The 23414-nt window shown below is 38.9% G+C and overlaps 1 protein-coding gene and 1 long non-coding RNA gene across 18 annotated transcripts in view; one reads left to right on the plus strand and one right to left on the minus strand.

The window, feature by feature from the left end:
• The window catches only part of MTA1-like (metastasis associated 1-like), a 129725-nt gene extending 120194 nt beyond the window's left edge, over positions 1–9531 (plus strand). For 7 of the 17 annotated variants that reach the window (XM_071662033.1, XM_071662048.1, XM_071662035.1 and 4 more), the window contains 3 exons: positions 2093–2110; positions 5038–5398; positions 7365–9531. In XM_071662033.1, the coding sequence (XP_071518134.1) occupies positions 2093–2110; positions 5038–5398; positions 7365–7503 (518 nt within the window). In that variant the 3' untranslated portion in view covers positions 7504–9531. Of the gene's footprint in view, positions 1–2092; positions 2115–5037; positions 5399–7364 lie in introns of those variants that run through there. The other 10 variants (XM_071662039.1, XM_071662040.1, XM_071662041.1 and 7 more) reach the window with 5 other exon arrangements.
• A 3858-nt stretch (positions 9532–13389) lies between these two features.
• On the minus strand, positions 13390–17341 carry LOC139748701 (uncharacterized). Its single transcript, XR_011712799.1, has 3 exons — positions 17271–17341; positions 16055–16275; positions 13390–14013 (listed from the first exon to the last, which is right to left on the minus strand). It is a non-coding gene; the product is annotated as an uncharacterized lncRNA (long non-coding RNA).
• Between the last annotated feature and the right edge of the window lie 6073 nt (positions 17342–23414).

A 23414-nucleotide genomic window follows, 5' to 3' on the forward strand; every position in this document is an offset into this window, starting at 1 on the left:
ATATGACTGGAAATATAACTTCAGAAGAGGAAAGTAGATTAGTGTCATTTTGATGAAAGTAGGATTGTAAAGGTAAACTGTGGAGAAGGGAGAGAGAGATCTGGTATGTATGTTGTAAAGGACAAGGACTGATTATGTATGTGGATAAGACTAAAGAATTTATTGGAAATCAAATGTGCTTCAACTTTTTTTTTTTTAAGCTAGCAAGGTTTCATGTGATAACTCAGTTTGCAGGCGGATAAGTATAAAGTACAGGTATTCTGGACTTCTGTTTACAAGATTGACACACCTCTTGTGCTATTCAACTGCTTGTTAACCATTTGTTGTGTGCATGCTTGTCTTTTCTTTTCTGCTCCTTCCACATTACATCATTGTTGTTTTTTACTTTATGGCAGTTTTCCGAGGTGAGCAGCTAAGGAGTCTAGTACACCCTAGCAATCACCATCATACCACAATACCCAGCATGAACACTTGAAGCATATAATGAATTGAACTGTCGCAAAATTACAGTAGCTATCTTGTATCATGTAACAAAATATGAAAAGATTATGAATTTCTTTAGCTGGTATATGCATTGGAGGAGAAGCAGAGTATGTTTCGTACCCTCACTTTAACTTGATGTGTGAATGTGGTTGAAAATTAAAATTATTAAAAGAAAATGGATTGAAGAAGCAGAAATCACAACCAAGGCCAGTTGGTCAGCAGCCTGTCATTCTTAATTAACTGCTTTATAAATACAAATATGGGAATACTTATTGCAGTAATCTTAACTTTTGTAGAAAATGTTGTGGAAATTATTTTTCATTATTTTCAGAAATTGTACTAGTACTAACCTTTTCTGCCTCCACCCCCCCCCCCTCTCTCTCTCTCTCTCTCTCTCTCTCTCTCTCTCTCTCTCTCTCTCTCTCTCTCTCTCTCTCTCTCTCTCCTCTCTCTCTCTCTCTCTCTCTCTCTCTCTCTCTCTCTCTCTCTCTCTCTCTCTCTCTCTCTCTCTCTCTCTCTCTCTCTCTCTCTCTCTCTCTCTCTCTCTCTCTCTCTCTCTCTCTCTCTCTCTCTCTCTCTCTCTCTCTCTCTCTCTCTCTCTCTCTCTCTCTCTCTCTCTCTCTCTCTCTCTCTCTCTCTCTCTCTCTCTCTCTCTCTCTCTCTCTCTCTCTCTCTCTCTCTCTCTCTCTCTCTCTCTCTCTCTCTCTCTCTCTCTCTCTCTCTCTCTCTCTCTCTCTCTCTCTCTCTCTCTCTCTCTCTCTCTCTCTCTCTCTCTCTCTCTCTCTCTCTCTCTCTCTCTCTCTCTCTCTCTCTCTCTCTCTCTCTCCTCTCTCTCTCTCTCTCTCTCTCTCTCTCTCTCTCTCTCTCTCTCTCTCTCTCTCTCTCTCTCTCAACACTGCATGACCAGTTTTAAGAGAACTGCATGTTGTAATGGACAGAGTAAAAGTTTAGATGATATCAGAATGGGTGCACTCATTTTCTAATTCGGGAATTAGGCCAGATTATAAAGGCTGTCCTCCAAGATGTCCAGGAGGTGAAGTTTTCATTCATTATGCATGTTGCACTGTGCTGGGTTTGGCTGGAGGAGGCTTCCTGTAAATACTTGCAGCTGAAGTAATATGTTATTATTCACTCATACTGTGAAAACTTAAATACAACTTCATGACATTTGTTTTTCACACATTATTAAAATGTATTCTTATGGACCCTCCCTAAGCTACAAAGCTCTCATGTAAGCCTGGGCCATTAGACTCTGCAGTTTGGGATTCGATGTAGGTTAGTTGGTAAGAGGTCTTTCTGCAGATTTATTTCTTAGTTTAGCCATCATTAAACTCCAGTCATATCTTGCACAAAATCACTTAGTTAACCCTGTAGCCAACATCTTAAGTACATGATGTTTGTCTGTCATGAGTTTCAAATGTAAAGACAGAATATTGTATTAACTTGCTTTTTACAGTCTCATGTAGAGTAGAATTTTATATTTTGTCTTTACATCATTCATGAGTTAAAAAATATGCAGTCAATCATTATTTGTAGAAATACAGGTAGACCTAATATATAAGTTAGTCGATAATACAAGAGTTGTAATTTTTGGAATTTTCCATTCTAGAGGGCGAATTGGAAGAAGGTGGGTGAGTTTACTTCTTTATTTGTTTTGATGTTAAGTTGTTAAAGGAGCACGAACGTCATGGCCAAATTTTCATCCTTTATGGGGGGTCTGGTGAGGTTCTGAACCTTCATTGCTCTTTGAAAATTTTGAATGCCATTAGAGCCATGATTTTAATGATCATTCATAGAGAACTCTAAGCAGGTTAACTTGAACAGATCATTAATGATACTCACCGATAATAGATATAACATAGATGTGGTGTGGTTAATGCCTCCATCCATTATCAACCAAGAATGCATCATATCCTTGTAGATGTACATGACTTCTTTAGAATGTGTCATCTTCATCCTTTTACTTGCAGTTCTAGTCAACGTATGTACTCTGTATAAGTAGTTCTGAAGGCTACCGGTGTTACAGCTGCTTATTATGACAAATTTGTGTGGAATTGAGATGGATATGTATAATTTTTATAAGCAGATTCAACATTTTGGGTTCATGAGGCTGCAGACTAATAAAAGACTGATTGAAGTGTAACCTAAGCAGATGTAAAGATAGGAAGACCCCATTATGAAATTTAAGACATTTTGCTTGTGTACTAGCCATATCCAACAAATATCTGCAGCTACCTTGGTTGTTCTAAATATATGCTAACCATTTGAAATTATTTGTCTGAATATGACAATTAGTGAGACTTCTGCTTGTGTACTAGCCATATCCAACAAATATCTGCAGCTACCTTGGTTGTTATAGATATATGCTGACCATTTGAAATGATTTGTCTGAATATGACGGAATTAGTGAGACTTCCTCACCAACACTCTATTGTGCAGAGTAGCCACTGCAGGACACACTGATGAATTATTTTCAGTCCTGGATGTTGAATAGCTTAACACGTGACAGATACAATAAATTGTTCTTGTGAAATTAGCCTTTACTGTGGCTGACAAAGTTATTACTGTATTATCATGCTCATGGTGTTGGGTTTTGTCATGATGGAGGAATAATCTATTGTGAGGTGCATTATTTAGTTCTTCAGACTTCGTATGAATGTACCATCCTTTTTCAGAGCCTGTCATTGGTCATTGTATGGTTTTGGCTGACTGATTTGGAAAGAGTAGTTTAAGAAGGGGAGTCCATTGCTACTTTTCGGTGTTTTAGATTGCATAAACCTTTCACTCCATTATTGACTTTCAGGGACTTTTCACAAAGGTTCCAAGTTTGTCATGAAGAAATATCTTTGTATGATTATAATGACATTTTCAACTTGAAATAACCATAAAGTTGACATTTCTGATATTGAAATTTCTGAAAAATATTATTAAACAATGGAAATTAGAGGATAAGAAATAGTAAAAATTATTGCTAGGTTTGAGGAGAGGAACATGGATGTTCCTGCACTGGAGTGAAACTTGAGCTGAAAGTTTAAGGGTTTGAACAGTGTGGGAATGTCTTGTATCATCATTAAGCACGCATGTGGTATGGAAATTTCTTTTTCCTTGACCGTACAGTGTGTTATAATGTTGGTTCAGAACCTATGTGCTGGAACCCCTTTTATATTTGGTTTTAGTATGAATATTGGGGATCATATTTTGTTTTCAGTTTTTTGTTTTTTATGGCCGGTTCTGCTATCAGTGAATTTAGATTATTGAGTTGAATCATATATATGAGTGATAACTTACATTTAGTTTATAATTGAATGATAAGATAATGCTATGATACAGTGGTTTGTATGAAACCATTTAAAAATATACATTTTATAACAAGTCCTGCAAAATGAAAATGAGTTGTGTATGATGAGAACCAGGACCTATCATTGGCTCTCATTTGACATCACTTACTGGCACTTACCTGTTGAGTGAAATATTTTGTACATACAACTGTGTCAAAGTGTCTGCAGCATTAATCAATTAAATATTTTTTTTTGTGATTTAACCTACTTACATAGGTTAGGCAAATTAGAAATACCTTATGTAGTAGCTGTAGACTGCTGAATACATGAAGCATGATCTGTTTGTAGCTCTTTTGTTGTTGATTTTCTTGGTTGTTGGATAAGTAAGTATTGCCTGAGTGTAATCTAATCTAGGTTATGATGGTGATCATTTGATAAGCAGATATTTCAAGCATCACTGTTAGGACTAATTCCTGAGGGTGTAGTGATGGTCACCATGCACATCGTTACACCATTCTTTGAATATAAGGAACGCAAAAGTGATGGAGATGATAGATATGACATTTGCATGGTATGTAAACTGACAAATAGAATACTTTAACAGATGTTTTCAACATTTTTGTTTCTTATTCAGTAAAAGCTTTTCAGTATGCAGAGATATAAGTTATTTGGAGATTGTGATGATTATACACATTTTGCCAACTTTTGAATTTGAGAGATGTATTGATAACAAGGTACCACTGTGGATTTTATAATTAGCAAGTTGTTCTCCTTAGGTTAGCATGTAGATAATTTGTTGATTCTCATTAATGTTTTGTTAATATAGTATTCAGATTCTTCTTTATAAGAGCAGGGTATTTATGACTCTGGCAGGTTAAATCCTCTTGAGAAGGGTTTCTGTATTACATATATGAAGAGGGTATAGTTGATATGATTGTAAAGGAAGACAACAAGAAGACTGTCAATATATATGAATTTTAATGAATGCTGTGATATAAAAGTGTGTGTGTGGTTTCTGAATGTTTGTCTGTAGCAGTCAAGCATGTTTGGTGGCAGATGGCAGGTTGTCATGTAGTGTAGCAAGTTAACTTGGGAATAACTTTCTTTATCAGTTATGTATTTGCTTCATGCCTTTTACTCTCACCAGGGAAAAGTGATGAACACTAACCATTATATTTAAGTGCTGCTTCCTCACCACCCCACTAAAAAGATGCAGTGGCATTAGTGGTAACATTTCCTAGTAGTAAGGGCTCCTGCTAACATTTATTCCTTATAGACTATTGCCTGGTGCAGTCACGTAATAACTGTGACCAGCAGCAGTCCAATCCTTTCTCAGGAATTCCACCAGCAAAGCGGCAGAAGGAGATAGAAGCTTTGGACTCTTTACATCTAAATCAGCTGGGGGTCATCCCTCCCCCAGGACTGACAGTTACACCAGTGGGGGTGAATGGGGGTCCTGGACTACCACCCCCGGGAGTCCCAACACCCCCATTGGCTGGGGTTCCCAACCTGGGAGCCCCAAGCACACCAGGCCGAGCGAAGATCGCCACAGTGTCTCGCGTGGGAGGTCGCCCTCGGATCATCTCTTGGATGGACGCCCCTGATGATGTGTACTTCTATGCCACAGACACCACCAAGTATGTTGGTTTTGATCCTGTATTTTCAAAGATCTCTTGAGCTTTTTATTTAATAATTTCTCTGCTAGAGTTTTAGAATGTATCTGCATTAACTCTTAAACTGGTAATTAGAAACATTAGAGTATAGGAAACTAACTGTATTGGATGATCCTTTTTAATTATGTAATCCTTTTGAAGTAGTACTAATCATGTATGTTTATAGAATATTATAATTATGGTCCCATAGAAGTTGCTTAGATAACGTCTACAGTTGTGCAGGTTTATAGGAAGTTTGATTTGCAAAACAGGGGTTCCTAACCTCAATCCTTGTAAAAGATGATGGAAATTCATGAGAACTCTTTATTTGTTTGTTGAAACATAGAAGGGTCTAATGAGAAGGGAAAGATGAGGGGAAAGAAATGAATTCTACAGTGTAGCTTTTTGAGAGAAAAGGGGCTTGAGGACTTCACCATTGGATGTGTCAGACCTCCTGGATGAGAGTAGGAAGGGGACTGAAGGTTGCATACTTAAGGTACTTTTTATGGGGTTCCTGCAGCTTTGAGGCTTTGCTCCATACAGGAGCAAGGTGAGGTATGCTCCTTTAGGGTAAAATGGTCCTTTATGACACTACTCTTTTCCATCCATTGATAAGGTTACAGCTTGTCATAGATGACATCTTGCTCTCAGTTATGCCACTTGCAGGTAGATTCTGTTAGCAACGTAGTTATATTTGAATGTAAGTAATCTGTTGCTGATGCTAGTTTTCTTAGGCAGGAACAGAGAACGAGGCCAGGAGAGGATATTCCCTCAGAGGCCCAGTCCTCTGTTCTTAACGCTACCTTGCTAACGCGGGAAATGGCGAATAGTTTGAAAGAAAGAAAGAAAAATATATATATATATATATATATATATATATATATATCTTTTTTTTTTTTTTAATTTTCCAAAAGAAGGAACAGAGGGGGCCAGGTGAGGATATTCCAAAAAAAGGCCCAGTCCTCTGTTCCTAACGCGACCTCGCTAACGCGGGAAATGGCGAATAGTTTAAAAGAAAAAGAAAGAAAATATATATTTATAATAGAATAAATGAAATATATATATATATATATATATATATATATATATATATATATATATATATTGATTGACCAAGAGGATATATGTGTCAGGGGTGGAGGGAACGAGGAGAAGTGGGAGACCAAATTGGAGGTGGAAAGATGGAGTGAAAAAGATTTTGAGTGATTGAGGCCTGAACATGCAGGAGGGTGAAAGGCATGCAAGGAATAGAGTGAATTGGAATGATGTGGTATACCGGGGTCGACGTGCTGTCAGTGGATTGAACCAGGGCATGTGAAGCGTCTGGGTTAAACCATGGAAAGTTCTGTGGGGCCTGGATGTGGAAAGGGAGCCGTGGTTTCGGTGCATTATTACATGACAGCTAGAGACTGAGTGTGAACGAATGGGGCCTTTGTTGTCTTTTCCTAGCACTACCTCGCACACATGAGGGGGCGAGGGTGTTGTTATTCCATGTGGGGCGGGGTGGCGATGGGAATGAATGAAGGCAGACAGTATGAATTATGTACATGGGTATATATGTATATGTCTGTTTGTGTATATATATGTATACATTGAGATGTATAGGTATGTATGTGTGCTGTGTGTGGACGTGTATGTATATACATGTGTATGTGGGTGGGTTGAGCCATTCTTTCGTCTGTTTCCTTGCGCTACCTCGCTAACGCGGGAGACAGCGACAAAGCAAAATAAATAAATGATAAATATATATGTAGGTATGTATATGTGCATGTGTGGGCATTTATGTATATACATGTTTATGTGGGTGGGTTGGGCCATTCTTTCATCTGCTTCCTTGTGCTAACACAGGAGACAGCAACTAGGTATAATGAATAAATATAGATATGTAATAGAGATACCCCTCTATCTGTATTCAGTTTTCACTTTGACTTATATATCTTTTTCTCTGCAGGAAGTTACGTAAAAGTTTAACAACCAATGACCTAAAACGAGCAGCCCGAAGGCCTTGGAAAAAGATTCAGGAAACAGAGTTGTCACCCTGCATGCCGACGCCAACATCTACGCCCATCACGCATATTGCTAGTGAATGATCCGAACAGGACAATAAGAAAATCAGGACCTGACTCCAACACCCTACAATGAGCTAACCAGCTGAGCAATAACACATTCCCTGCTGAAAAGCTTGGGATCATCTGTGGACGCTCCAGAATGGCTGGTTTGCTGCATCACACTGGATAGTGACTTGTGTGCACAAGCAGAACACTTTTAAGAGTGCGGTGTGGTGTACCATTATATGTGGCTCACTGGTGTAGTGTTGCTGTGAAAAAAGTTATTCCAGAGAGAACGCTCTCTCTTACCCCCAGTGTGCATCAGATTCCAGTACTGTGAAGATAAACAATGAGTGGCATCGTCAGTCCCCTAGGGGGTATGACACCCAGATGGGGGAATGATAGCGCAAATTGCAACTGGCTACAAACTAAACTACAAAGTCAAAAGCCATTTTCTAGGCCCATGGTTTGTCTTCGTTAAATAAAAATTTTATTAAGTAACCCGAGCAGTTTGGAGTTTGCTACAATTACCTTTTTCTCCTTCAGCCTCGTGGTACTGCAATGTGGAACTCCCGATGGAAGAATCAAAGTTCAAAACCCTCTTATATTTGTTATGAGAGGCATTTTGTGTGAGTGAAAGTATAAAGGAATATGCGAGATGATGGATCTGTAGACTAGTTCTCTAGGTTGACTCACAGGTTAGTTAAAAGTGTGAATCAGTGAGGAGTACCTGAGGAAAAGCAACATCCAAGATGATGCTTCGTTGATGATCTGATCTGACTGGATTACTGAGGTAAAAAATGTCATGGATGAAGAACAGTATCTGTTGAATTGTTATCAATCTGCAAGATTGTTAAAGAGTGAAAACACATTGAAGAGTGATAGAATCAGTAAAAACTATTCTAGAAAAGTTATACATTTTTGTCAGAAGATAATGCTGTGTGCAGAAGTGAAACAAGGGAAATTTATTTCTGCCCATGTTGGTCAGTGAATTCCAAGTACCACCACCCAAAGTTCAAAGTGAAAAACAACAATAACTTAAATCAGCACCGACACTATTTTTTATTCAGACTCTTTTGTGTACATATGGTTCCCACATGTTCATCATGAAATTTTCAGTGATTTGTAGTGATATTAGCGATAATTTGTGTACTTTGTATTTTGTCAAATTGAAGATTTTCTGCACCAGTATCAATTTTTGGACTGGGTATAAGACTTCAACCAGCGCTATGTCGTGATCACTCTCAACACCTATCCCGAGATTCCAGAGTGATCTTCGGCGGGGGTTCTGTCTGTGGCAGCAGAGTCTGTGCCTGCGGTCAGGGATGGCTAAATCTCATTGTCGAGGGTCAGTCTCCGTTACAATCCATCTTTTTACTGTAGTCTCAAGAGCACAGATCAGTTACTTTTACCTACCACCTTTTTTTTCTTTTTTACCAATATTTATTTTATGAAATAATTTTTTGGATTTGTTTTCTTTTATTTTTTTCTCATGCAGAATGTGCAATTGAGAACTAAAGGTTTCATTGCATTCACAAAAATCAAGCCAAAGCTGATCTTCAACCACTGATGTGTGGCCTTCCCAACAGTGCATCATAATATCAGAAAAGTGACCAAAATAAAACCTGTCAGTTATTTATCTTTTATATGTGATAACTGTACACTCACACATTTCTTTGTCTTGCTGGGTACAAATCATGCTGCTATATTCTTAGGTTATATCTGAGGACTGCTTTTATGTACAATTATTTAAATCTTCAACTCTAGTCTATGATTGCATAATTTACCTTTAGAATAGGAATCTCTGCAAATTCAACTGAATATAGGTATTTTTATAGCAACTGAAACATATGGCTAAGTCTATAGCAGCAGTGTTACCCAAACCTGTCCCAAATTATCCCTTCTTTGAAAAAGTGATGCAAGTGGCCAAACCTCAAGTCCAGCAGAGGGGTTGTGATGGATGGAAATCATGAGACACTCATCAAATTTTGTATGGACATGCTAATTTTTGTTCTGTACTTAGTTCATTCATTCATTCAGCCCTCTACAATACATAGATAGACTTTGTAATCATGGATTTTTCTTTATATTCCTAATAGCATTAAGACTAAATATGTTTGTTGCTTTGCAGATTAAGCTAAATAATTTCATGTAGACATTGTCAGCAGAATGTTGATAACTCATATTGAGTGCTCATAGAATTGTTATGACAAAAGTAACAGTCTTATTCAAATCCTGATAAATAGAATAAAAATATGTTTTGAAGAAGTTATACTTTTATATGAATGGTGAGGTGCATGTGTGAGGAAGTAAATGTTCATGAGAGCAAGTATGATGTTCAGAGATATACACTGAAAAGTCATCCACCCACACATATGCACTTACAGCTCACACCTGTATACAGAAATGGAATACATCCAACCACCCAAAGGTAAAGATGTGGTGCTTGCAGCCTTGGTTTCAGAGCATTTTTCCAGCTACTCTTCAAGTCTACTCTTTTCACATGTCTGGTGAGTAGAAGTAAATTTTTTTACTTTATACACTTACAAAATTTGTTAGAAAAAAATTATTTTTCGTAAATGAAATTTTATGTCTAGTAAAATGAAAGGAAAGTTTTTCTGCCTCTTGCACCTGTGAACCTTCATGTAGAACCAATTGAACCAAATCAGTACAAGCAGACTGTATGTGTATATTTGCTCTGTGCTTGATTATGGAGATGTTAAAGAGATGAATTATTCAAATAAGAATACCAGTATCTTTGCTAAATTTCTTGGAAATATGTTCATAATTCAATGTCATGAATAGCCAAAATGTGCACTTGACCAAATATTTAGCATATGCCATCATCCTTTGAATTCCTGATATGTGTCCCCAGTATTTATAAAAGACTTTACCTTTTATACCTATTGTCTCCCATGAACATATATTCTCATGCCTCTTTGATGACAAGATAGAGGTATTTTGACCCCCACACATCCTGTATAGTACTGATAGTTGACACGTCTTAAACTTGGTCTCTTGTGAGCATTCACTGCAATTTAACATTTTCCTCTTCATTACTTATGGGAGATATTTAAGTTTGAATGGAGAAAAACTGGAGGAAGTGAAGTGTTTTAGATATCTGGGAGTGGATCTGTCAGCGGATGGAACCATGGAAGCGGAAGTGGATCATAGGGTGGGGGAGGGGGCGAAAATTTTGGGAGCCTTGAAAAATGTGTGGAAGTCGAGAACATTATCTCGGAAAGCAAAAATGGGTATGTTTGAAGGAATAGTGGTTCCAACAATGTTGTATGGTTGCGAGGCGTGGGCTATGGATAGAGTTGTGCGCAGGAGGATGGATGTGCTGGAAATGAGATGTTTGAGGACAATGTGTGGTGTGAGGTGGTTTGATCGAGTAAGTAACGTAAGGGTAAGAGAGATGTGTGGAAATAAAAAGAGCGTGGTTGAGAGAGCAGAAGAGGGTGTTTTGAAATGGTTTGGGCACATGGAGAGAATGAGTGAGGAAAGATTGACCAAGAGGATATATGTGTCGGAGGTGGAGGGAACGAGGAGAAGAGGGAGACCAAATTGGAGGTGGAAAGATGGAGTGAAAAAGATTTTGTGTGATCGGGGCCTGAACATGCAGGAGGGTGAAAGGAGGGCAAGGAATAGAGTGAATTGGAGCGATGTGGTATACAGGGGTTGACGTGCTGTCAGTGGATTGAATCAAGGCATGTGAAGCGTCTGGGGTAAACCATGGAAAGCTGTGTAGGTATGTATATTTGCGTGTGTGGACGTGTGTATGTACGTGTGTATGGGGGTTGGGCCATTTCTTTCGTCTGTTTCCTCGCGCTACCTCGCAAACGCGGGAGACAGCGACAAAGTATAAAAAAAAAAAAAAAAAAAAAAAAAAAAAAAAAAAAATTTAAGCAAGACACCCCTTAAGTTTAATCAGTCGACAGAATAAAACTTTCAGATTGTTTCATTTTTTGTGATGACTTATCATGATGTGCATTTCACTTTGCCATTAATAACAGATTTTCATTCAAATTTAGTTTTCTCGAAAGTATCCTACTTAGTTTAACCCCAGTACAATCACAGTCTTTCCATTACTATTTCTTGGCACTTTAATTTATCTGTGCAAATGTGTTTACATTACCAAACTTGTTTGTCAAGGCAGCTTTATGCTTTTCCTTTAATTCTCTTCATTTTTCACTCTCCCTTTCTTGCTCACATCCTCTCTCCAACTGTTGAGTATAATGTACCAAAGCCAGAACCCCCATCCACAGTCAAGTATACGGACCTTTACATGATTTCCTAACCACTTCTTATGCAAGAGCTTGTTTTCTTCTGGTCCTCTGCTCATTTTGATTAGATTATATACTCTGTCATTTAGTTAAGGATAGTTTAGGTTTTTGGATAACTTTTACAACACTGAAGTTGGTTGTATTACTGCCAGTTTAGACTTTGTGTATGTTGATTTTCAGTTGATCCTTTCCTGTTACCAACAGGATGCATACACCATTTTTATTGTGTCAGGGAAAGCACAGGCAGCCTTCATAAACATCATTTGCTTACAGTTTCCATAACCTTTAGATTTTGCAGGCACAGCAGCATTTAAAACACCTTTTGAAACTGCTTCTCATGGTTGTTAACTTCTCCGAGTGGAATGCCACAATCTTTTGTTTGGGACTATTGCTCTTGCTTGATCTATGGATGACTTGCGAGAAGGTTTGTATTATCTGAACATATTTGCAGATGATGCAAAGGTCATGAAGGAGGTGAAGAGCTTGGAAGACTGCACATACTTACAAGGGGACCATGACAGACTCCACAGTCTTAATATGATTATCATCATGCTAGGACATAGCTGCAGGAATGTGTGTGTGTGTGTGCATGTGATGTCTTGGGAGTCATCATCTTCACTAACCTATTGGCAGAGTCCCATCTTAGGGGAACAGTTTAACGAGATTAGTGAATATTGGTATTGTAGTGAATATTGGTATTGTAATCACAATCAGAGATAAGGACATATTCAACGAAGCCATTCACATAATTCCTAAGGGCGACACTAGAATACGATTTTCTAGTTTGGTTGCAGCTCCTAAAGAAGCACAGATGTGAAGAGAGAAGGTCCAGAGGAGAGCAAAAAAGATGATGCCAGAATCAAGAAAAGTGAGATTGGGTAAACCAACCTTAGGACATAACATGATATTATAAAGTAAAGACGTGTGAAAATGTAGTTAATGAAGGGAATAGTGAAAGAAGACATGGTTGATGCAGACAGAAATTTAAGAAATACAAATGTAGAAAACATTCCGAGATGGGCCTCCAAGAGTGTAAAATTCCTTCCTGCAGAAATATGTAATTGCCTGAGTAGAGTAAGCGCTTTATGCCTGCATAAAAGGAATCCCTGGGCAGGAAGGCATATGTAGTGTGGTACACTGGCTGCAAGTAAGGAGTCTTTGGCGAGGTTGTGTCGGTTATTAAACTGAAATGAGAAGTCTTATTGAGGATATGCCCGCTGTAACGTAGTTTCTAATAACTGTGTTCCTGTGCTAAGTACAACCTTGAAGCTACGGGAACCTGGTAAAAGGAATCTGCAGGGTTATATATGTGTATGTAATAGCCATACCATCTTCAGGCTGTCACTACAATGAGGTCGACCAGGTAGTTATATCAGACGATTACCTCAGAATTTTACCTTAACCCTCCTTCCCCCCCCCCCCCCCCCCCCCCCCCCAAAAAAAAAAAATAAGATGAATAAATGATAAATAAGGTTTTGGTCTCGAGAGCTTGGAAATTGTCCTGATTTTGGTGAAGCAATTTTTGTGTGCTGGTAAGATAGCAGTATTGCTTTCCTCATTAACTGTGTAAATATATATCCTCGTCTTTCTGGAAATGCAATTTCATGAATATTTCCACTACTTTGGTCATTCATTAGACGTGTATAATGTATATTTTATTATAAAAGCCTGCGTACATAACCAGGTAGACTAAGAAAAATATAACCTAAAATATTTAAAATTATCATAAATAGTCACACGTGTCTTGTTTGGCCACATAAAACAACCAAAGTATTAACCACAAAAGCCTGGGTTGCTTCACGATATGCAACTCCAGTGATGGGCAGAGAGGAATCTTATCATGAAACCTCAACGCCACAGACAAGATGGATAACAACACACGGATGTAAAGATCAAGTGAGCACATTGGAACATAAATTCACAGTATGAGGTTATGAAAGATGAAGCTGTTGAAATTACACAGTGGCAGGACAGATCTGCACACGCGCAGTGAGTGTGCAGAGCCAGTGAATGTATTAATTCACAGTTGATTTGAGGGTTTTCAGCACAGCAGTTCACCAGGGACGACCCTGGTTTGTGGATGGTTCACCAGGGACGACCCTGGTTTGTGGATGGTTTCTCCTGACTGACCCCCGTTAAAGAGACGCGATTAAAGATGTTAAGGTGATACGAGGGAATGACTGGCTGGAGTACACACTCTCCAGCTGAGGTTAGGGTAAGGTGTGAAGATCCATGTTGGTCCAACCGACACCGTGGGTGATTATATCTGTAAAATGAGTCGAGATGTAATGACAGTTTTCCTAACGACCGTAAAGAATGCTAAGATGGTTCTCACCAATGGCCCAAAATTACAGGGAAGAAATAAGCTTGTATCATCTGTTTTATTAAAAGGAATTTGGTTTACTGTTTTTAGGTCTACGATGTGGCAGAATTAGACACGATAGGTTTACCCTTTGTGCATCATGTTTCCACTCTCTTAGTCAAGTCCACATCATCACAACCCAGGAATCGAACCCTCGTCCTCAAGGGGTCGAATTGCATTATATAAACTTAATTGCACTACGCCAGGCAAACTATTTTTGTAGTTATTTTTCAAAAACTGTTCATCCATCAACTCACGATCTACTTATATAACATAACATCATTAAAACTGTAAAATGTAATAAATTCTCTACCGAGTTTCCTAGACAACAAAATATTAACTTTTGAGTACTAGATAAGGTAAAGGATATTAAAGTTAATCTGTTCCGTATTATCAAAAAGGAAGCTTTTTAATGAGCTGTCATACGATATAGACCAATAAAGTAGGTCGTTTCGGGCAAACTGAATATGTTATATTGCCTAACAGGCAAAAGTAGATAATATCTACTACGAGTAGATTTGAGAGACTCAAGGGACACAATGTAGCCAGTATTGTAGAGTTGATGCAAGTGGCAACGTCCATACACTGGTCAGTTAGAGTATAGAGATGGTGTTAAGACCATTATAGGTCAGTCTTCAACGGCACGCTGTAATTTCTGGTTGTTACAGGTCATGGAGCTTTTAACCCTAACATGGGTCCTGGCAGTTCCAAGTGTTATTGATAGTTTGATAGTTTCCTGTGGCTGGTGCAGTGTGAGGCAACACGATTGGTTAAGAGGAATTGTAGAAAGTTGTTAAGGTACGATATGCTCTCAAGTTATAATAACTCCTTCCCTAGAACAACTAAACTGTAGAGTTGTTATTTTCCTCAGTATGTGTCTCCTTCACTTTATAACCCTCAAGTCCTTTCTGTAAGTTGGGTCTAACAACACAAGCTGGGCTATGGTTAATTATTGCTAAGAATTGTAGATTTATGCATAGTTGTAACTTAATATGGGATATATTAAGAATAAGAGTCACAAATAAGATGCATATGAAGAATAGTTAAAAAATGGCATATCATGAGTAGTTAGAGTGGCATATCAGGAATGGTCGTTAAAGTGAAACTGTGTAGATAATGCCTTTCACAAATAGCAAGATGTGTTCATGTCTCTAGGATGAGAAAGCGACGTGTTGACCATCTGTCAATAACGCCCAACTGGACGGCCACCAGCAACAGTGGGTGAGGTAGATAGTGAAAACCTTCCCTCACTCTCACCCACACCAATAGAAAACGGTTTTGTTAACCCTGACTGTGCTGGTTCACCACAACCTCCACGTTATCGGTATGTAAAGACGAATATTTTAATTCTAGCCATCACCAGCGGTAAAAAAAGTTAAAATGTATGAAATACATAAATTAACGGATGTCCAAACTTATATTGAGTACTTTCTAAGTGGGTGGTTTGGTGTCAGTCCAACAAAAAACTACCGTACTCCCCCCAACCTACTTTCTCCACCTCAGCCTCAGCTGTCAATGATGCTGACGGCTATAATATACCTTACCTGCCCCAGGAGTCGTGTATATATATATATATCCTTATAAGGGATGACATGTTTTATATATTTCGGTTATAGCGACGCCATCATTATATACCCTCATCTACCTGGCCCAGGCAATTGTAACTATGTCTTCGAGATAAATAATCGACTAATCTATGTTAAGAACCACTTCGTAAATGTCTGAAGATAAGCCGCACACAAGTTATGGCATCAGTTTTTACACTTAAAATCCCCTTAGTTACTTGTAGACTAATATTTTTCATATATCTAAAATACTGTTCTGCGTGTGGAAGTAGACAAGTGGAATATAAAGCCCTGTACGTAGTTTTTGAATAAGGTACGATGTTTTAGTTAACTTTGGTGCCTGTGGTAGATAGATTGATGTAGTCAGAAGTACAACATACCTATTCTAGTGGTGGTATTTCTTATAGTCCTCAGGCTGTTGGACGTAGTAGCCCCAGGGAGCGAAGACGTGATAACCTTCGCCCTTGCTGGGTCCTCTGTACACCTGCATCTTGACGCGTCCCAGCTGTTCCTTCTGGTATCCGTCTGGCAGCGCGACGGGCGAGGCGTACGGTAGCGCGGCCACCAGCCCCACCACCAACACCGCCATTACAACAATAATCTGTATGGATAATGTTCATTGAGACACCTGAGCTGGAGCAGGAGAGGAAGCTAGGGTAAGACATGATAAATATCTTCAAATTTCGCCAGTAGTAAGTTGTTGCAACCCAGTGATAACTCGGACTTCCTCCTCAAAGTTACCCCCAACAACTTCAACAACTTAGCGTCCCAAAACTTGCTACACAAGACGGCAAAATATTGTTATAAAACACCATCATCTTGCATTACATTAAGTGTAACGTACAACTCCACTACGACAATGGACGTCGGATACTACATTATAAAGACCTTATTTATCGTACGCAAGACCGCTAACTTCGCTTTTGTGAACGTCACAACAAAAAAATAACTTAAAATCCTTCATTCTCACCATATATCAAACCATCTTGTTTATGCACCAACAAAAATATGTATTTGTACACTGAGACACACGAGTAACCCAAATTATAATCATGGTCTCAGGCAGATACATATATATGGTGATTATATGATTATGAAAGTTGAATTAAAGCAATATAGGTTAGTTAGGCTGCGGGAAAGACATTAAAGGTATTATGAGATTGTAGAATTGATTAATTAAATATATCACACCAACATACCATCTCCACATATTAATCTATCACATCGGACGTCCAAAGATATCAATAGATGTGTTGAACAAGTTCCATTAACGTTTGGGGAATTTTTGAACTAAAATATGGGATAGAATTACTTTGCTGAGGCAATATTGAAGTTAAGGGAAAGATTGATTTAATTACTATCATCCAAATTATATTGATCTTTCTCAGTAATATGTAATTAATTTGTCTTTCCTTGGGGAAGGGTGAATTTTCAAAATCTTGTGCTTTTAAAAATTTTCATTATCAGACCTGAGTGATTTCTATATCAATCAATGCATTTGGAACATCACAGTTATATGATATATATATATATATATATATATATATATATATATATATATATATATATATATATATATCAAGCGATAAGACTTACAGACTTGATTGCCACCATATTGAATGTACGAAGTCTGGGATGCAACTGACCCAGCCAGTGGTGGGCCGAGCGTATATATACCCGGCTGCCGCGCCACGCCACGCCACGCCACGCCCCACGCCCGCGCGCGAAAGCTAAATTTCGAACTGGAAAGTATGTGTGTCAACTGACTTGGTGCGAGACGTAAATTGACGTGTTACTGTGGCTCTCTGGAGATAGTGCGAACTTGATAGTACTTTTTACACTGTTGGTTCGATTCTCCATAAAAGGCAACAGTAAACTTAACACGGACAATTTTTACTTTATGAAGACCAACTATATATATATATATATATATATATATATATATATATATATATATATATATATATATATATAGTTGGGACAGTTATAGCTTCCAGGCTGCGCTCCATCCTGTAGCAGGGAAGTGTTTTGACTCCTTTCAAATGAACCGCCTTAAGTGGCTTATTACTCTCGGGTTACCCACATACAAGCCAAGTCCGGTAGCATATGCTTATTCGCCGTCTCCCGCGTTAGTGAGGCAGCGCCTGAACAGACAAAGAAAAAAAAGGCCTCAGCTCACATTCATTATTGAGCTGTCATGTGTAATGCACCGAAACCACAGCTCCCTGTCCACATCCTGGACCCACAGACCTTTCCGTGGTTTCAGTCATTTGACGGTGCGTCGCCCCCCGTATACCACACTGCTTTCACATCACGGTAGAGGTAATTATTTTCTTCGTTGTTAACCTGCAATATGGAAGCAATTTACTTGTCTCCATTTGGCACTTTGGCCAAATTCACGGACTGGATTATTGCACCCATGTGGTGTGCTATAACCATATTCCTCCATTAGATTATAACAGTCTAATTACTACGAGTTACCTGAGAGGTGTGACGTATCCAGTGTGCCATTAAACCAGGGGGGGGGGGGTATATATCAATTATCTGTACATCCTGATTCGCGCAACCCGTTTTCTCCGCCTCGGGATGTTTCAAATAGATTTCCGTAGTGATGCAGGTGGATGGATGCACCTCACGGGGGCTCGGGGGTACCTGGGCCAAGCATTGGACCATAGTTATAATGATTGAGAATAATATACGTGTTGACCCTCCCTAACTTGAAAACGAATTCTCGTTCGCTTCAGTTCCGCTATGACGAATTCCGGTGAACGCAACGCGTCGCAGGCATGAGAGTGTAGCAAATTGTTGGAGAGAAAGACTGGAAACTACTTCAAAGATGGTAGCAAAAAAAAAAAAGAAAAAAAACCTGGGCGAGTTGGACCTCTGGCGGCGAATAGAAAACGAAGCTAGAGGGCGCGGGCGCAGCCAGCAACACCAGACGAGGCGCGCGCGCCCGCCCAGTCTATTTTCCCTCGTATATAAACCAAATAACATCAAAATATTGTTTTTGTTCATAACATTTGAATATAAATGTTTTATTTAAGTTTTCAGACGAAATTAGTGCTGGAACGATGCTTTATTTAGTCAGGCGTTTAGGCTAAAGTGAACGCGTCCACACACACACACACACACACACCACGAGCCAGCGGGCGCTGGGTCAGAAGGCAACTGAAACTTTCTGACCCGCGGGTCCTCAAATCGCTGAGGCTGGATCCTGCAGGATACGCTGCTGATGACGTGTTTACATAAGAGATCAGCGGGTGACCAGACCTGATGTGGCTAAGGAAAACGGTATATGGGTGGTGGCTGTGTGGGGGGGAAGGAGGGGGGGGGAAAGTTGACGGGGGAAACTTTCTTAAAAGAGGTCACGCCGGGTCAAACTCTCTCTCTCTCTCTCTCTCTCTCTCTCTCTCTCTCTCTCTCTCTCTCTCTCTCTCTCTCTCTCTCACCAGGGCATCTTGCTGGCAGCACGTCCCCCCCCCCCCCCCCCACATGAAGACCCAGTGGTCCTGCATCACGTTTTCTCTCGGGGAGGTTTTTCCTCCGTGATAGAAACCCACCCGTTCAGCCTCGTGCCGTCTTGACTTAATGATCATAAGTGGTCATTAAGTCGGGGACCTGAACACACCAGTTATAATTGGCACAAAATAGGATTTCCGAGATATATATATATATATATATATATATATATATATATATATATATATATATATATATATATATATATATATATATTCCTATGAGTCCACGGGGAAAATGAAACACGATAAGTTCCCAAGTGCACTTTCGTGTAATAATCACATCATCAGGGGAGACACAGATGTTTATATATAAAGATTAAAACTGGTTTTGATAGCATTAAGCAGGAACCTTTTAGCAACATTAGCAGTAGATTAAACACGTCTAAACCAGGGTCAATATTTTGTATAAACCAGGGTCAATATTTTGTATAAACCAGGGTCAATATTTTGTATAAACCAGGGTCAATATTTTGTATAATGATTAACATGTGATTACAACCTGTCCAATGTGTATTATGTAGGTATTATTATGTTATTCAATGCCATCTCGACTACAGTGATATATGGAGTATATGTATAACACATGGACCCCCCACCCCCCTCCCACCCTTTTTTTCTGAGTGTGTGTGTGCGTGTGTGTACGTGTGTGTACGTGTGTGTATGTCGGTGTGTGTGTGTGTGTGTGAGTGTGAGTGCTGTGTGTGTTGTGTGTGTGTGTGTGTGTGTGTGTGTGTGAGTGCTCTGTGTGTGTGTGTGTGTGTGTGTGTGTGTCTGTGTGTGAGTGCTGTGTGTGTGTGTGTGTGTGTGAGTGTGTGTGTGTGAGTGCTGTGTGTGTGTGTGTGTGTGTGTGTGTGTGTGTGTGTGAGTGTCTGTGTGTGAGTGCTGTGTGTGTGTGTGTGTGTGTGTGTGTGTGGCGCCTGTAGCTTCGTGCCTACGCTGGAATAAGCAGTGGGGTATTGTTGTCTCCTTTGAAGGTGAAGGGTTGCATGTCGGCCTCCGTGTACATAATTAGGTTTGTTTCGCTGAAGTGGCTTTACCACGCGCGTGGCCGACATCTTGATAACACACACACACATACACACACACACACACACACAGACACACACACACACACACACACACACACACACACACACACAGCACTCACACACACACACACACACACACACACACACACACACACACACACACACACACACACAGCACTCACACACACACACACACACACACACAGCACTCACACACACACACACACACACACACACACACACACACACACACACACACACACACACACACACACATTAACTTCTAAGTTAATCTAACACTGAAACCAGTTATTCATCGCAATACACAGGCTATGATAATTAAGAAACTCGTTTACGAAAGAACGTATGTGACAAATTATTTAATGCCATGTATCAGTCAAATTATTTAATGCCATTTATCAGTTGTTTTTGTATTTAGCGACAAAATCAACTTCGTCTACCAATTTGGCTAGTTTGTACACACGAACCTGATGGTCATTACAGTTACGATACATAAATGATGCTGTATCATGCACGCGTTCTATGTATATAACAATAATAATGAACATCTGAAATGTTCAACACTGCGTATGAAACAGGAAGGAAAATCTCAGTATGCAAACCAGCGGTTATTTTAGCAAAGGTAATTTGGGGTCGACACGCAAGTGGGCAACCGCGATTCCATCCTCCACCCCACACACCACACTCTATGTTTACTCCACCTCCCCCCCCCCACACTCGGTGTGTAGCTAAATTAAGCCATGTTTGTAGATGACGTGTTAATACGCTAGTCTGGCCATTAGCGCTAAGATGACATATTACTTTGAACAAAGAAACATTGAAGCAACAGAATCCATTTATTCTGACAGGGTTAAGAAAAAAAAAAAAGATAAATGAAGACTATAAATAATTTTCTTGCTACACAATCCTAAGGGACACCGAAAACCCTTTATATATTTATATAAATGTACCACTTGATAATGAAAACAATTTAAATTCCTTGAGTTTAAATTCCTAATTATTCTAATGCCACCACAGTCTTCATACAGAAGAAATGTATATTGGCAGTTAACTAGGAATGACTCTAAACTACTCGTTAGCCTGTGTGAATAATCTAGAGTTACCAGGTTAACAAGGACGTGGAACTTTACATAAATACAATAGACTGAAAATACAACGAAAATGAAACTGTACAAATGTAAAGTTCCAGACGTCCTTAGAACACACACACACACGCACGCACACACACACACACACACATACGTACACACAAATACACACTCACACACACATACACACACACACACACACACACACACAAATATGGCGTTTCTGATATAATGATATATGATGAAGGTATAACACGCTACCCTCACCTGCCCTGGTTAACCATCGTTTAACGAAGTGGTTTACGTCGTCAACGATTTTCTGTCATCGCCAAAAACGTTGGCGATGATTCATTCAATCATTTACGCCAAACCAGGCCAATTCGCTTGTCATAAACTCAGCTAATTAGTAAACTAGTTCTTTGTAGAAGTTAACGTATTTTGAATATCGAATATGGTATATTTATTACCGTCTCTATGTTATTACAGGGAGATATAAACACAAGGCAAGATGTGAATAATGTAGATGATTTATATACTCATATGGTGTGAAGAAGGTACCCCACACTGACGCATGTAATAACATATTCTAATGATAGATACATTACTATCGACAAGTACAAATCCACCACACAGTGACCTTCAAGTGTTACAATTCCCTCGTGATACCATGCAAACGACTCATTACAGATTAAGTTACTGAACGCACATTAAAGGCGACGTGTGCCACAAATGGCACACAGCAGACCAACGAATCGCGTATTAACATGAATATTACGGCCTTAAATAACCTTCCTTCCCCCTCTTGTGAATAGTATGAAAACATAGAAATAGATATATATATCTACACGTCAGAGTCACCCTGACTAGACGGTCGTAATGATGGCGGTGGTCGTTAGAGCGAGGCTTGTGTGTGTGTGTGTGTGTGTGTGAGGAAGGTGTCATGGCGGCGGAGGGAGGGTGGCAGCTCTGTCATGGTGCAGATGGCGGGCCGGGTTTCACCGTGTTTGTGACCAGTTCCCGCGCTCTCCTCCTCCCTCACTTATCTCCAGCCCAGAGTGAAAACAACCTTGTTTATCATCAAACCAGATCCAGTTCAGGTTTCAAAAGCATTTACAGTAATCTATTCTTCAGTGTTTAGACTGACGGGGTTGTTAAACCTACATCCTCAAACCTTTAACTCGTTCCAATAATAGGATTAAAGTCTCAATAAAGCTATTTTATTTATTATTTCTTTGGATATTTTCGAATAACAATAATAGAGTAATTCTGTAGTTATTACTGACCCTGATGGCCACTATGTCCGTACAATATATTCACAGGTTGATTCGAAAATATATACATCATGGGGAAGTTATATAAACTTATCTATCGGATAGATAAGAAGAAATGTTAACTGTAGCTTCGGATTTATATTAATATATATATAAGTCGTTCGACAATATGTCAATTATATAATATTTTTATGACACTTGTGTTAATGGTAGTGTTAACATATAAGTAGTAGTAACCATTTAACAAGAAAAAATGCCAGATTTTATAATAATAATAATAATAATAATAATAATGATAATAATAATAATAATATTATTATTATTATTATTATTATTAACATTTCTCGAACAACATAAGCAAGAAGCGGCTCACTCGCCATTTCCCACGACGTCCCACCTTCAGCTGTGTAAACAACTTTACTGTAAACAACTTTCCTTCACCTTGTAGAGAGAGAGAGAGAAACTGCCAGCATTAACTACGTCTGCTGTTGATCAGCCATTATCATTGTAGTAGTGTTGCCTCGTTGTGTTAATCACACAATCGTTCACGTCAAATATAATTTAAATCATCGCATTTTAAACTCAATTAACTCGATACAATTTTGAATTTTCCCCAAATCGATACAATTTTAAATTTTCCCCCAATTTTTTTTATGACTAACAACTACAAAGATGATATAGCATTAATTCCAAAAAATAGATTAAGTTTGATGAATACCTTACCCTATACGAGAGTTTATATAAACGTCTACAATTTGATAATAACTTGGGGATAAAATTATTTTGAGAATTGAAAAAAAAAACTAATTAT

The sequence above is a fragment of the Panulirus ornatus genome, chromosome 5, assembly GCF_036320965.1.
Source record: "Panulirus ornatus isolate Po-2019 chromosome 5, ASM3632096v1, whole genome shotgun sequence".
Classification (NCBI taxonomy): Eukaryota; Metazoa; Arthropoda; class Malacostraca; order Decapoda; family Palinuridae; genus Panulirus; species Panulirus ornatus.